General features: G+C 50.9%; 2 protein-coding genes across 2 annotated transcripts in view; one reads left to right on the forward strand and one right to left on the reverse strand.

Moving 5' to 3' along the window:
- The window catches only part of LOC310642441 (C-type lectin lectoxin-Lio2-like), a 310,859-nt gene that overhangs the window by 7,368 nt on the left and 287,549 nt on the right, over positions 1–15,942 (reverse strand). Inside the window, exons 2-3 of the mRNA XM_083366163.1 lie at positions 1,613–1,698; positions 598–695 (exon numbers count right to left, since the gene is read on the reverse strand). Of these exons, the coding sequence (XP_083222289.1) occupies positions 598–695; positions 1,613–1,670 (156 nt within the window). The 5' untranslated portion in view covers positions 1,671–1,698. The remainder of the gene's footprint in view (positions 1–597; positions 696–1,612; positions 1,699–15,942) is intronic.
- On the forward strand, positions 12,898–15,331 carry SCO2 (synthesis of cytochrome C oxidase 2). Its single transcript, XM_083365525.1, has 2 exons — positions 12,898–12,965; positions 14,095–15,331. The coding sequence occupies exon 2, from the start codon at positions 14,106–14,108 to the stop codon at positions 14,997–14,999; it is 894 nt and encodes a 297-aa protein (XP_083221651.1). The 5' UTR covers positions 12,898–12,965; positions 14,095–14,105; the 3' UTR covers positions 15,000–15,331.

Here is a 15,942-nt window from a genome sequence, read left to right on the forward strand (position 1 = left end):
AGGTGTGAAAGTCACCGGGTGACTTTGGGGCGGTCCCTCCCACTCAGACCAGTCCACCTCACAGGGTTGTTGTTCTGGGGAAAACAGAAGGACAAAGGACGATTGTGTGTGCTAGCCACCTTGAGTTATTTGTAAAAAATAAGCAAAGTGGAATAAAAAGAAATTTAAGAAAAGGCCACATTAAGAAACCACATTGGGGGAGATGTAGGGCAGGAGGGGAGGAAAACAAGCCAGGAAAGCAGCAAATCCCGGCCCTTCATCAGCCCCAGATGAGGCTGCTGCCCTCCGCCCACCTAATGCCTGGAAACAGTGGAGGGTCCAGCATCCGGGGGAGGCATTAAACGGCATCCTGGCACCGTTTCCTGCTGGCTCAAAGGGTGGAGAAGGGAAGCTCAAAGGGGCTCAGAGGAAGAGTCCTTGGGATATCTGTGTCTCAGACCTCCCCAAAATCGGGGGCTTTGCTCCCTTTTCGAACCCCCAGCTGAGTCTCCCTCCATTTCCTCGTAGCCAGAGGGGACCTGGGGGCTTTGCAAGGCTCTCCCTGGATGTCTCCCCTGCCTGGGCTGGGAGATCCACAGGCAGACAAGCATGTCTCACCTCTGCATCTTCCCAGGTCTTGAGCAATCTGAAGACCTTGTAGCAAAACCCATTGAAGAAGGACCAATCGAAGGGACAATCCTGATCAGCTCCAGTTCCTGTGTGGGAACAGAGGAAGAGATAGCCAGGAAAAATGGAGGAGGAGGAGGAGGAGGGGAGAGAAGGAGGAAGGGGAGGGGAGGAGGGGAGGGGAGGAGGGAGAGGAGGAGGAAGCGGGAGAGGAGGAGGAAGGGGAGGGGAGGGGAGGAGAGGAGGGGAGGAGGGTGAGAAGAGGAAGGGGAGGGAAGGAGGAAGAGGAGGGAGGGGAGGAGGAGGAGGCAGCTGGGTCTGCAGAACTTTCTTGCGCTACTGAGTATCAACATCTTTGATGCCCATACATTGAATCTGACATGGCTTACAGACACAGTGGCTTTGCAGATTGTCCAAAGCCTGGTTCAGTTTTAACCTTGGTTAATTTCCCTGAAGCTGCCAGTCTGCTCTGCACCTGTCCACTTTAATTGGCCTGTCATTCGCTGAACTGTGCGAAGCCAGAAAAGAACCTTTGCAGCCCCAACGGAGCCAATTGTGGCCTAGTGGTTAGGGCACCTGGCTAGAAAGCGGGAGATCTTTTATTTTTATTTATTTTTATTTTATTAATATTTCTATACCGCCCTTCTCCCGAAGGACTCAGGGCGGTTCACAGGGCAAGAATAAAATACAAAGTTATAAATATTAAAAGAAGATTAAATAGTTGCCCGTTAAAACAATTAATATACTACATTAATAAAAACCCCAAAAATACAACAATAAAAATACAAGAATAAAAACCCCACCAATCCCCCATCAGGCCAGGCCTGATCTTGCGAACAGTCTTGGGGCGGAGAGAGAAGCTGGGATCCGAAGGGCAGAATGAGCCAAACCGGAATAAAAGAAACTTTGGGGAGAGGATTTGGGGGGGGGGGGTTCAAATCAGGAAGGGGTTGGAGATGCGAGAGCTTTGGCCTCTCCAGACACAAGAGACCCTGCTCGAACTCACCACTCAGGGAGAGGAACACGACCAGCAAGCCGAAGCTGACGAAGATGAATCGCCCCATGGTCTTCCTTCCTTCCCTGCAGAGAGAACTGGGGGGGGGGGAGAGGCAAGGGGGTGAAATGGGGTGAAGTCCAGAGAGAAGCAAAAAGGGGAGAAGAAGAAGAAGGGGGAGCAAGGACCCTGGCAGGGGCTCCTCAGGAAGGGGGACCCCATCACTGCCAGGCCCCAAGCTGGGAGCCCCACAGTTTCTCTCAGAGTTTTCTGCTCCCCATCTGGACCCCGTTTCTCCCTCCTGGGTCTTGCAATAGCTTTAATGGGTGTCCCGCACTGCTGTATCCTTGTTGGGGGGGGGAGTTCCTAAGAAAGGCTCTCCTATGGGTCCCTTTCTCTCTCCCCCAGAGATCCCCTGGTAAGATCCCCTGGTAAGATCCCCTGGTAAGATCCAGGGGTGACATGATAGCAGTCTTCCAATCTCTCAGGGGCTGCCCCAAAGAAGAGGGAGCCAAGCTATTCTCCAAAGCGCCCGAAGGCGGGACGAGAAGCAACGGACGGAAACTCATCAAGGAGAGAAGCAACCTAGAACTAAAGAGAAACTTCCTGACAGTTGGAACAATTAACCAGTGGAACAACCTGCCTCCAGAAGCGGTGAATGCTCCAACACTGGAAGTTTTTAAGAAGAGACTGGACAGCCATTTGTCTGAAATGGTATAAGGTTTCCTGCCTGAGCAGGGGGTTGTACTAGATGACCTCCAAGGTCCCTTCCAACTTATTATTATTATTATTATTATTATTATTATTATTATTATTATTATTATTATTATTATTATTATTATTATTATTATTATTATTATTATCCCTTAGTCCTTGCCTCCCAGATCCCCTTCTGAAAAGTAAGCATTACCAGCAGCCCTGGAAGGGGTCCCTTCAGGTGGAGAGAGAGAGAGAGGAGCAATCTAATACAGTGGGGGGCCTCACCTGTCAGGTGCCCACAGGTGAGAGAGCCGCACTCACCTGTCTCTCAGCCTCCACAGGTAGCAACTCTGCTCAGAGGCAACTCCAGGCTTTCCTCCTGGGAGGGGAACGGAGGCATTTGTAGCCAAGGCAAGTGGGGGGGGGGGGGTTCTGTGGGGTGGGGGGGAGGAAGGGGAGGGAGAGGGAAATTGCTTGAGAAGGGGATTTTTGGTCAAGCCATCAGGAAGCAGCGCCTGTGCGCAAAAGAAATTTAATCTGACAGGATTTACATGCTGCCAAGGTAGGTCTCGCAGAGAGAATCTTGCCATTTGAAATGTTCCCTGAGGTCATCCAGCCCAGCCCCAGCTCAGTGCCGCAATCCAAAGGAAAGCTGATTGTCCCCCTTGGCTTCGAACGCATCCAGACAAGCCCCCCACCCCCACCCCTGGGTCTTGGGGCTGCTGTTGACAGGCTGACTTCCCCTTTTTCTGAGCGAGATTTCTCTAACTTCCCTTCAGCACCTGCAGGAATGAACAGCTCCCAGCATCCTCCCAATGGAGGGCATCCCTGCGTTCCCACAAGACGCCCGGACCTCGACCCAGGTTAAGAAAAGGTAACGGCTGCCTCGTTCACACAATCTGCTGAATGAGTGGCTGGGTTCTGAAGAAACACTGAACCACAAACCGACCCCCTCTGTTTTAATGTAGATTTATCTGTAAAATCACCCCTCCTCATCTGAATCATTTTTTCTATCACCCTTTCATTTGGGACTGACTGAGCCTCCCCCTTTCTGTATTTGTATTGTGCAAGCTGAAAACCACCACCCCCATCCCGGCTTCCTGTACATGGCACACTAAGCCACAGAAGAACTAGTCAAGCACTGTGAGTTGCGTTAAAAAAAGGTAGAGATATTTCTCAGAGCTGATCGACGTGTTGTCTGAATCTAGTTGAGTGTTTTTTTTCTGGTGTGAGTATCTCAGGACGGTCACTTCTCAGGGTGTAACTCCTTTCATGGGGGACAGCTAATTTCGTTCATTTATTTCTTCCATTTTTAAAGTGTCCAATGTTTGAAGCTGGTCCTTCGAGCCTCAAAGAGCATCACAAAGCATCGACACACAGCGGCACAAGCAAAAAGTTGTCATCTTCCCTTTGGACAGAAAAACAGGAAGAAAAGGAGAAGGAAGAAGGAAGCAGATTCTTAAGCAATCCAAAGCTGGTTCCATCATCCCATGTCACTTGTGGGAATTATCAGCTCAAAACTTTGCTCAATCCACATTGCAAAATGTTTTACGTAAACCCATATTACGTTTATGAAGTTTACAATCCAGTTTGCACACCTGCCAACGTAAGGACATTCACTTTATTTCTGTTTTGCAGCCGCCCAGCCCAAAAGGGATAGAACAGACCAAGATATGAACAATTCCAACCAAACAATTTCAGTTGGGTATGTGGGACCAGCTCTTTCTGTGTTGCTCGTTCGTTTTTTATCACACCTTCATTATTTTATAAGTAACTCAAGATGGTGAACATACTTAATGCTCCCTCTTCCTCCTTTTTACCCTCAACAAGGTGGGTTGGGCTGAGTCACTGGCCCAGATTCAACCAGCTAGGAGGGACTAGAACTTTCTCCTGGCGAATAGCCCAAAGACACCCAGTTGGTTTTCATGTCTCAAATGGAACTAGAACTCACCGTCTCCTGGTGACTGGCCCCCAATCACCCATCCAATTAACCTGCTAAGGTGGAACGGATGGATAGATTTGATTCAGGAATCTGACTGGCGATATTTATTTATTTGTTTGTTTGTTTGTTTATTTATTATATTTGTATACTGCCCTTCTCCCGAAGGACTCAGGGCGGTGAACAGGGCACATATAAAAGGCAAAATACAAAAGTTAAAAGAGAATTAAATAGGAGCCCAAGCTAAAACAATAAATAATGGTATAAAAAAACCCATAATAAAAACCCCAACACATCCCCCATCAGGGCAGGCCAGCTTGTTCAAATAGATGGGTCTTCAGATCGCGTCGGAAGGAGCGAAGGTCAGGCGCCATCCGGAGCTTGACCGGCAGCTGATTCCATAAAGCCGGGGCGCCCACAGAGAAGAATCTCCCCCTGGGGGCCACCAGCCAACATTCCCTGACCGGAGGCACCCTGAGGAGGCCCTCTCTGTGGGCACGCACGGGGCGGAGGGGAGTCGACGCCGGCAGCAGGTGGTCCCCGAGGTACTCCGGACCCATGCCATGTAAGGACTTAAAAACCATCACCAAGATTCTTATTTGTAAGAATGTTATATCATGGAATGGATAAAAGGGATGGAGTTTATTTAGGATAAGTATAGGTTTGAGAAGGGGTTTTTTTTCTTTCTTTTTCTTTTTTTTTGTCTTTAATATATATTTAATACTATTAAGGTTTGTTCCATTCTATATAAGCTTATATTCTATATAAGCTACAGAGTGTCCTTTTCTTATTCTAGGTTTTTTTTATATATATATTTAATATTGTTAAGGTTTGCTTTATCCTATATAAGCTAGAGAGTGATGGATTTTAGAATTTATAGTTGTTAGTATATGGTTGCTTAGGTTTGTTTTTTTTATATATATATACCTTGTATTCAGCTCTGGGAAGTAGGGGGGGAGGGGGGGAGGTAGGGGGGGAGGAGGGAGGGGGGAGGGGCGTTCTTTAAAGGAAAATTGTATTTTAAAACTTTTCAATAAAAAAAAAAAAACCATCACCAAGACCTTGAACCTCACTCGGAAGACAACTGGTAACCAATGCAGTTCGCGGAGCAGAGGTGTAACATGGGAGTACCGGGAAACTCCCAAGACAACTCTCGCGGCTGCATTCTGTACCAGCTGGAGCCTCCGCGTGGTCTTCAAGGGAAGCCCCATGTAGAGAGCATTGCAGTAGTCCAGACGAGAGGTCACGAGCACATGAGTGACCGTACAGAGGGCATCTCGGTCCAGATAGGGCCGCAACTGGCACACCAGGTGAACCTGGGCGAAGGCCCCCCTAGTCACAGCCACTATATGGTCTTCCAAAGTAAGCCGCGAATCTAGGAGGACTCCCAAGTTGCGAGCCCTATATACAGGGGGTAAAAGCTCACCCCCCATGGAAAGAGGTGGAATATTCTGAATATCCCGGGATGCCGGTATGTACAGCCACTCAGTCTTGTCAGGGTTGAGTTGAAGTCTGTTCCTCCCCATCCAGACCCGAACCGCCTCCAGGCAACGGGACATCACGTCGAGGGCATCACTGGGGTGGTTTGGGGTCGAAATAAAAAGCTGGGTATCATCAGCATACTGATGATACCCAACTCCAAAACCACGAATGATCTCACTTTGTTTCATGTAGATGTTGAACAGGAGAGGCGAGAGGACTGACCCCTGAGGAACTCCACAAACGAGAGACCTTGAGGTCGACCTCTGCCCCCCTGCCAACACCGACTGCGAACGTCCCAGGAAATAGGAGGATTGAAAAACCATGCCTCCCACTCCCAATCCCCTGAGACGCCGCAGCAGGATACCATGGTCGATGGTATAGAAAGCCTCTGAGAGGTCTAATAGGACTAGGACAGAGGAATATCCCTTGTCCCGGGCCCTCCAGAGATCATTCACCAGAGCGACCAATGCCGTCTCCGTGCTGTACCCGGGCCTGAAACCCGATTGGCACGGGTCTAGATAATCCGCTTCATCCAGGACCAGAGGGAGCTGATGCGCCACAAGGAAGCGAAGGTTGGAGACTGGACGAAAGTTGTTTAACACAGCTGGGTCCAAGGCAGGCTTCTTGAGGAGAGGTCTCACCACCGCCTCCTTCAAGGCGGCAGGGAAGCTACCCTCACTCAAAGAGGCAGATATAACCACCTGGAGCCAGCCTCGTGTCCCCTCCTGAGCCGCATAAACCAGCCAGGAAGGGCACGGGTCCAATAAACATGTTGTGGAGCTCAACCTCCCCATAATCCTGTCCACTTCCTCCGGGGACACAGAATCAAACTCCTCCCAGATAACATCGACAAGAGCGCCCATGTCCTGATCATCAGACTCTGCCCAGTTGGAGTCCAGACCGGTCCGAATCCGAGCGATTTTGTCCGACAGATGTTGGCTAAACTCCTCGGCACGACCCTGCAAGGGCTCCTCCCTCACCTCCTGATTGAGGAGGGAGCGTGTCACCCTAAACAGGGTGGCCGGGCAGTTATCTGCGGACGCAATAAGGGCGGAGAAGTAATTAGACCTCGCCGCCCTTATCGCAGCGAGATAAGACCTAACAGGTTCTTAGTCGCAATCGGTCGGATTCGGATCGGCTGGACCTCCAACAGCTCTCTAGGCCCCGTCTCCGATGCTTCATCTCCTGAAGCTCCACGGAGAATCATGGAGCTCGCTGGGATCTGCACCGGGTCAGGGGCTGCAAGGTCAAGTGCCTCCGTGGCTGCCCTTTCCTAGGCTTCCACTAAGGCATCCGCCAAGTTGTGAGCAACGGAGGCAGGTGGGGACCCCAGCGCTGCCTGGAACCTATCAGGGTCCACTAAGCGCCTGGGGCGGTACCATCTAGTTGGCTCCATACACCCATGGCGGGGAGTGGCAAAACGGAAGACCAGCCGCTGGAGATGATGATCGGTCCATGACAGGGGCATAACAATTGGGGAGCCCCCACCAAGATCATCTAACCACCGTCCAGATAAGAAAACCAAGTCAAGGGTGTGGCGTCCCACATGAGTCAGTCCAAGAATTACTTGCGTCAGGTCCATGGCTGTCCTGGAAGCCATGAACTCCCGAGCCAACTCAGATGATCCTCCTAGGGATGGTAGATTAAAGTCACCCAAAACAATAAGTTTTGGGAACTCAACCACCAACTCCGAGAGGATATCGAGTAGCTCAGGCAGGGCTGCCGCCGCGCAACCAGGCGAAAGGTACATCAGCAGCAAGACCAACTGCGCCCCAGGACCACATCTCAAAAAGAGAGACTCACACCCGACTATCTGGGGAACGGTGGTCTCCCGCGGACACAAGGTCTCCCTAATAACTACCGCCACTCCCCCGCCCCTACCTTGAGCCCGAGGCCGGTGTAGCACCTGGAAACCTGGAGGGCAAAGATCAACCAAAGAAACACCACCCTCTGGGCCTAACCAAGTCTCCGTGATGCAAGCCAGGTCCGCATGCTCACCCTCAACTAAATCCCGGACAAGGGGAGCCTTATTAACAACGGACCTGGCATTCAGGTACACCAGCCGGAGCTCATGTAGCTCATTTATTTATTTCCGTGTTTTTTTTTCCAAATGAAAGAAAGTGTTAATCCCAGCTAAGCCTTTTAATAACCTTAAAATTAAATGGCAAACTGTACGGGGAGAACAAGAGTTTAGACATTGTTGGCTTAAGGAGTTGTCTTCACTTCTTAGAACAGGATAAAAAAACCACACACAGGCAGAATAGCAGATTTTTAAGGGGATCTTGGAGATCGTCTCATGCAGGGCTCTCCGAACTTGGCAACGGTGAGACTTTGTAGGCTTCAACACGGCTGGCTGGGACTCCACAAACTTGTTGCTTTATATCAATAAATATATTTTTACATCTCTATTTACAGCAGACACGATAGGCAGACACATCACAATACAGGTGGAACTCGAAAAATTAGAATATTGTGCAAAAGTTCATTTATTTCAGTAATGCAACTTAAAACAGGAAACTAATATATGAGATAGACTCATTACATGCAAAGCAAGATAGTTCAAGCCGTGATTTGTCATAATTGTGATGATTATGGCGTACAGCTCATGAAAACCCCAAATCCACAATCTCAGAAAATTAGAATATCACATGCAATCAATAAAACAAGGAGTGTACATAGAACAATGTCGGACCTCTGAAAAGTATAAGCATGCATATGTACTCAGTACTTGGTTTGGGCCCCTTTTGCAGCAATTACTGCCTCAATGCGGCGTGGCATGGAAGCTATCAGCCTGTGGCACTGCTGAGGTGTTATGGAAGACCAGGATGCTTCAATAGCGGCCTTCAGCTCTTCTGCATTGTTCGGTCTCATGTCTCTCATCTTTCTCTTGGCAATGCCCCATAGATTCTCTACGGGGTTCAGGTCAGGCGAGTTTGCTGGCCAATCAAGCACAGTAATCCCACGGTCATTGAACCAGGTTTTGGTGCTTTTGGCAGTGTGGGCAGGTGCCAGGTCCTGCTGGAAAATGAAGTCAGCATCCCCATAAAGCTCGTCTGCAAAAGGAAGCATGAAGTGCTCCAAAATCTCCTGGTAGACGGCTGCGTTGACCCTGGACTTAATGAAGCACAGTGGACCAACACCAGCAGATGACATGGCTCCCCAAATCAACACAGACTGTGGAAACTTCACACTGGACTTCAAGCATCTTGCAGTGTGTGCCTCTCCATTCTTCCTCCAGACTCTGGGTCCTTGGTTTCCAAATGAGATGCAAAAGTTGCTCTCATCAGAAAAGAGGACTTTGGACCACTGAGCAACAGACCAGGTCTGTTTTTCTTTAGCCCAGGTAAGACGCTTCTGACGTTGTTTGTTGTTCAGGAGCGGCTTGACAAGAGGAATACGCCATTTGAAGCCCATGTCCAGGATCCGTCTGTGTGTGGTGGCTCTTGATGCACTGACTCCAGCCTCAGTCCACTCCTTGTGAAAGTCCCCAACACTTTTGAATGGCCTTTTCCTGACAATCCTCTCCAGGCTGTGGTCATCCCTGCTGCTTGTGCACCTTTTGCTTCCACACTTTTCCCTTCCACACAACTTTCTATTAATGTGCTTTGATACAGCACTTTGGGAACATCCAACTTCTTTTGCAATTACCTTTTGAGGCTTTCCCTCCTTATGGAGGGTGTCAATGATGCTTTTCTGCACAACTGTCAGGTCAGCAGTCTTCCCCATGATTGTGATTCCTACTGAACCAGACTGAGAGACCATTTAAAGGCTCAGGAACCCTTTGCAGGTGTTATGGCTTAATTAGCTGATTAGAGGGGGACACTTTGAGCGTAGAATATTGCACCTTTTCACAATATTCTAATTTTCTGAGATTGTGGATTTGGGCTTTTCATGAGCTGTAAGCCATAACAAGCCATCGTCACAATTATGACAAATCACGGCTTAAACTATCTTGCTTTGCATGTAATGAGTCTAACTCATATATTAGTTTCCCCTTTTAAGTTGCATTACTGAAATAAATGAACTTTTGCACGATATTCTAATTTTTCGAGTTTCACCTGTAGAACTTTCTCCTGGCGAATAGCCCAGACACCCAGTTGGTTTTCATGTCTTAAATGGAACTAGAACTCACCGTCTCCTGGTGACTGGCCCCAAATGACCCATCCAATTAACCTGCTAAGGTGGAACTAGAACTCACCGTCTCCTGGTGACTGGCCCCAAATGACCCATCTGCTAAGGTGGAACTAGAACTCACCATCTCCTGGTGACTGGCCCCAAATCAACCATCCAACTAACCTGCTAAGGTGGAACTAGAACTCACCGTCTCCTAGTGACTGGCCCCAAATCACCCATCCAATTAACCTGCTAAGGTGGAACTAGAACTCACCATCTCCTGGTGACTGGTCCCAAATCACCCATCCAATTAACCTGCTAAGGTGGAACTAGAACTCACCCATCCTGGTGACTGACCCCAAATCACCCATCCAATTTGTCACTGCACGTTTTTTTTTAGTTCGTCAGAAAAGTTCACTTCTAACTGTACATTTCCCCTGCTCTCTACACCTGTGGTGATAGCTTATCTGGTAACCATAGTGAATCCCATATGTTATGGTTTCAGACTGTTTTGTGCGCATGTCTAGAAAAAGTTTCTCACAGTTATTCTTTACTTTTTTTCACTTTGCTGTTACTGTCTGTTATGTTAGGATGTAGTCAGCTAGCTCTCTTTATAATATATATTTAGTTTTTGTAATTAAAAGGTATTTAATTATTCAAGAGCCTTGGTGGAGCAGTGGGCTAATGCCTCCCTAAGTAACACCAGCTGCCTGTAATGAGTGCAGGTTCGCATCCCACCAGGCTCAAGGTTGACTCAGCCTTCCATCCTTCCCAGGTAGGTAAAATGAGGACCCAGATTGTTGGGGGCAATTAAGCTGACTTTGTAATAATGCCGCTTGGGGTGTGTGTGAAAGCCCTAATAAGCAGGCATATACATAGAATGAAGGCTACTGCTAAGCTTGTAAGCCGCCCTGAGTCTTCGGAGAAGGGCGGGATATAAATGGAATTAAAATAAATAAATAAATAAATTTAGTAAGATTATGCGTCGTGTTTTATTTCCTTCCTTCATGCACATCATGCATCCTCTGAAGCACGGTCCTTCGCCCTCTACTAAGGTGATTTATACCTTGACACAATTACCCTGCTAAGGTGGAACGGACGGATAGATTTGTCTGGTTGATTCAGGAATCTGACTGGCGATATTTCCGTGTTCTTTTTTTTTCAAATGAAAGAAAGCGTTAATCCCAGCTAAGCCTTTTAATAACCTTAAAATTAAATGGCAAACTGTACGGGGAGAACAAGAGTTTAGACATTGTTGGCTTAAGGAGTTGTCTTCACTTCTTAGAACAGGATAAAAAAACCACACACAGGCAGAATAGCAGATTTTTAAGGGGATCTTGGAGATCGTCTCATGCAGGGCTCTCCGAACTTGGCAACGGTGAGACTTTGTAGGCTTCAACACGGCTGGCTGGGACTCCACGAACTTGTTGCTTTATATCAATAAATATATTTTTACATCTCTATTTACAGCAGACACGATAGGCAGACACACCACAATATATCATGAGGTAAATCATCAGGTAAAGCAAGGCACAGCATGCACACAGAAGAAAAAGGCGGGAAAACCAGGAAACTCCCCCTCCGCACCCAGCACAGATTGCCTCGCACAGGAGCCGGTACTCTCCAACCCATCAGCCACAACTGCGTGTTCTGGCCCATTGTGCGCCTTAACTGCTCCAGCTATTCAATTAAATATCTTAACAAATGACTTGACTCCAGAACTTGTAGGTTTTTAAGAAAAGACTGGACGGCCGTATGTCCGGAATGGACATATAGGCCAGGTCTCCTGCTTGAGCAGAGGGTTGGACTAGAAGACCTCCAAGGTCCCTCCCTGTTGAACTCCAGACAACTTTTAAAGTTGAGAAGCAACCGTTGAACAATTTATCTTGGCTCCAAGATGCCCAGCTTCACCTGGTCCGTCCAAAACATCTGCCCGACTGAGTTTCGCTTCAGCAGCCATCCCCCCCCCCCGCACCTACAGTAGGTAGCTAAGAAGCCAAGGGGCTTCCTGGCCAAGGAACATGGGGATTGTAGTGCAGCCTCCTGGAAGGGCAACTGGTGGAGAAAGGCTGACTCTACAGCAGGGGTCTTCAAACTTGGCCCTTTTATGACTCGTGGACTTCAACTCCCAGAATTCTGGGAGTTGAAGTCCACGAGTCATAAAAGGGCCAAGTTTGAAGACCCCCTGCTCTACAGAGTTGCAAAGCAGGGAAGGGGAAGGAGGCTGCCCACAACCCCTTTGCAAGTTGCGGGTGGCAAGCGTCCCCCCCCCGGCTTTGGTTCTGAGGGTCCCACCTGGGTTTTTGTTGAGGGGGAGGGCCTCTTCGCCCACCCAAAAGGGGCTTCTTTTGCCCAGGTGAGCATAGCTGGCAGGTCCCTGCCACCCAACCAGCTTTCAAGCTGAGGATCCTCGCAGCTCACCCCTCGACCCCCTCCCCAAATTGCCTCCCCGAAAATCAGGGCAGCTCCCCGGTCTGTCTGAATGCCTGCAAAGCAGCCTTGCGCTCCCCTGGGGCAGGGGTAGGCAACCTCGGCTCTTTTATGACTCATGGACTTCAACTCCCAGAATTCCTGAGCCAGCTGGCTCAGGAATTCTGGGAGTTGAAGTCCATGGGTCATAAAAGAGCCGAGGTTGCCTACCCCTGCCCTGGGGCAATGAACGCTGATCCTGATTTTGAGCAGGGGGCTTCCCTTTGGGGCAGGCAAACCTCGGCTCTTTTATGACTCATGGACTTCAACTCCCAGAATTCCTGAGTCAGCGTAGCTGACTCAGGAATTCTGGGAGTTGAAGTCCATGAGTCATAAAAGAGCCGAGGTTTGCCTACCCCTGCTTTTGGGGAGGGGGCTCCAGCGAGGCCTTGGCCTGCCTCCGGGGGTGGGTGGGTGTCTGCCCCCCCCCGCGTCCCTCTGCCAAAGGGGGAGGGCTTCCTCCCTCTCCTCCTCTAGGCGGGGCTGCTGCGCCCGATCCAAAGCCGCCTCCGCGACTCGCCAGGCCGCGCGCTGCTCCCGCGCGCCCCCTGCCGGCCCGGCGGCTCGCGGAAAGGAGGAGGGGCGGCGTCGGCCTCGGTGCGCATGCGCGGAGGTGGCTGCTCAGCCCGGCCGCCCAGCATCTTGCAGCTGCGCGACGCGGAAGTGAGTTTGGGGGGGGGGGAGGGGGGGCGCACGTGTCTGGAGAAAGCGGGGAGGGGCGCGCGGGGGGGGTTGGCTTTGCTTTCGGGGTCCTGGACTGCAATAAGTCACGCTTGGCGTGCAAACTGGCCGGGGAGGATGGGAGGGGGAGTCCAGAGGTCCCTGAGCATGCAAAACACCATCCCTCGGGGGGGGGGCTGCGCAAGTGGGGGGCAGGATCGGGGCAGAGAGGCTGGGGCTGGGGGTCCTCCTCTCCCTCCCGGTTGCAAACCCCTAGAAAGCGGTCCGCAGGAGCTGCAACGTGTGGACCCCCCCTAATTGGGGGGGGGGCTTCGGGGCGTGGCGGGATTGCCGGGACCCCCCCCACTCCCTTCCCCCCCCCAAGATCTCCGGGGTCTGGTCCGCGCGGCCCCGGATTCCGCCAGCAGCCAAGGAGCTACAACGGAGGCGGGTTCAGCCCGACCCCCCCCCCCCCCACGGAGGGCAGATTCGGGGCTCCCCCCTCCAGCCTGCGGCTTGCAAGCAAAACCTGGATAGCGCACCCCCCAAAAAAGCGGGGTTCTCCTTCAGCCACCAAGCTGGGGCTGGTGCTGCTTTGTGCCCCCCCCCCCAATCTCGGAAAGTCCTGCGAAGGTTTGCCACATTTTTCTTCTCAACCTTGGCTGCTTGAAGAAGAGTGGACTTCAACTCCCAGAATTCCCCTGCAGGCACCCTCCCTCCCCCACGTGAGGAATTCTGGGAGTTGAAGTCCACCTGTCTTCAAACAGCCAGGGTTGAGAAACCTGGAGTTTTCCCCTGTATTCAATCAATCCAGAACAGAGCTGGAAGGGGACCTTGGAGATGATGATGATGATGATGATGATGATGATGATGAATCAATCCATCCTCAGGCAGGAAACTCAGTATCAGTTCAGACAAACTGTCCAGTCTCTTCTTCAACGCCTCCAGGGATGGAGCGCCCACAACTTCTGGTGGCAGGCTGTTCCACTAGTTAATCGTCCTGACTGTTAGGAAGCTTCTCCTTAATTGTGAAGGGGGAAAGCAGCCTTTTCGTGATGGGGAATTGCAAACGGAATCCCCCGGTCCTTTTCCTTTTTTTTTTGCACCAATTCTTGCATTTTTGTCTTTCCAGCTCTTTCCAGGATGTTGCAGTGCTGGGGCAGGCTGAGGCCTTGGCGCCTGGGAGCTTGCTTCGCCCTTTGGGGGAGGAGCCAGGCTGGCAGTCCCCGCCCACTGTCCCACCATCTCTCTTCTTCCGGTCACCGCCCGGCCCGGCGGTCCTCCCTGTTCTGGATGGGTAAGGATTTCCGCCCCTCAGGTCCGGCTAGCCAGCTTGCTTTGAGCATCCGGAGACCCTCCTCGCAAGGCCCGTCCCCGAGCCCCCCATCCGAGCGCCACTACCCCCTCAGGACCCGGCTGTTGGTGGTCGGCCTCATCACCCTTCAGCTGGGCCTGGCTTGGGTCTATTTCCTGCGGGAGAAGGAGAAGCAGGAGAAGGAGAAACGGATCGAGGAGCTGCGGAAAGTGGCCGTCGGGCAAGGCAGCTTCCAGCTGGTGGACCACACGGGCCGGCCCTGCTCCAAAGAGGACCTGAAGGGCAGCTGGGTCCTGCTCTACTTCGGCTTCACCCACTGCCCGGACATCTGTCCGGAGGAGCTGGAGAAGATGAGTCGGGTGGTGGACATGCTGGATGCTGACGCCAAACTGCCCCGTCTCCAGCCCATCTTCATCACGGTGGACCCCGAGCGGGACACGGTGGAGGCCGTGGCCAAGTACGTGAAGGAGTTCCATCCGCGGCTCCGGGGACTGACCGGCACACCTGAACAGGTGCGGAAGGCCGGGCGGTCCTACCGTGTCTACTACAGCACCGGCCCCAAAGACGAGGACAATGATTATCTGGTGGACCACACGGTCATCCTCTACTTGCTCGCCCCGGACGGGTTGTTCCTGGACTACTACAATCGGTATAAGACGGACGTCAAGATTGCGGAGAGCATCAGGGGACACATGACCACCTACAAGAGCCTCCTGGCCTGAGCCGGGGACGGTGGGACCAAAGCGGCCAGGGCGGGAGGCAGTTTGGGATGCTCGGCTGAAAGGGCCCAGCCTAGCGAGAAGAGAGGCTGTGGAGGGTTTTTCTGTTTGTGTGTGTGTGTTTTGACCAGACCTGCGTGCCATTTTGGAGTGGTGGGTTCTGCAAGGATTGTCACAAGAACAACAATCACACTCCGAAAGGGTCTTCCGTATTGTGTGCATATTTGGCTGGCCTTTCCTTTTTTTTTTAAACAAAGAAAAAAAAAGAAAATTGCATCTAGTCAGTGTTTGCATACTTGTCCTCGGGCTACGAACACAATTTGAGCCCAGGGCCAGGACCCGCCCCTATCCACATCTTAGGAAATAAGGACTCTTGGAGCCCAGTTGTCCAAAAGGAATTTTTTTTTTTACTAAGGATAAGATTGGTTGTGGAGATAAGAGACAGGATCTGGTCTTGAGTCACATTTCAAGTCTATATAAACGTTCCCGGTTCAACCCACTCCCCTCAAAACTCCATTTGGTTAGGATCCCCTCAATTGGGTTCCAGGTCCTTCCGTGGGAAGAAAGGAACTTCGTGCATTCCTTTGTTGATCGCCTTCTTCCTCCAGCCCCAACAGATCACTTCCCACCCCCTTTGCTCCCCCATATCAAAGGTTCTTTGAAAGCAGCTACAGATAGACTGAATAAACAGTCGTCCCCCCCTCCTCCTACCAGTATGGCAGAATCCCGGTAGGCAGAGTATTTTAACCCTACATTTATGAATGGGATATCAATGCATTCTGACACCCAGGTTTTCTGTCGCTAAGCGAGAGGTTTGCCCCATTTGGCGACCTTCCTTGTTGCGGTTGTTATGTGAATCCTTGCAGTTGTTCCAAGTTTGTGGGACAGTGGTTAAGCGAATCCAGCTTCCCCCATTGACTTGGCTAGTCAGAAGGCCGCCAAAGGG

Source organism: Vipera ursinii (assembly GCF_947247035.1).
Source record: "Vipera ursinii genome assembly, chromosome: 6".
Classification (NCBI taxonomy): Eukaryota; Metazoa; Chordata; class Lepidosauria; order Squamata; family Viperidae; genus Vipera; species Vipera ursinii.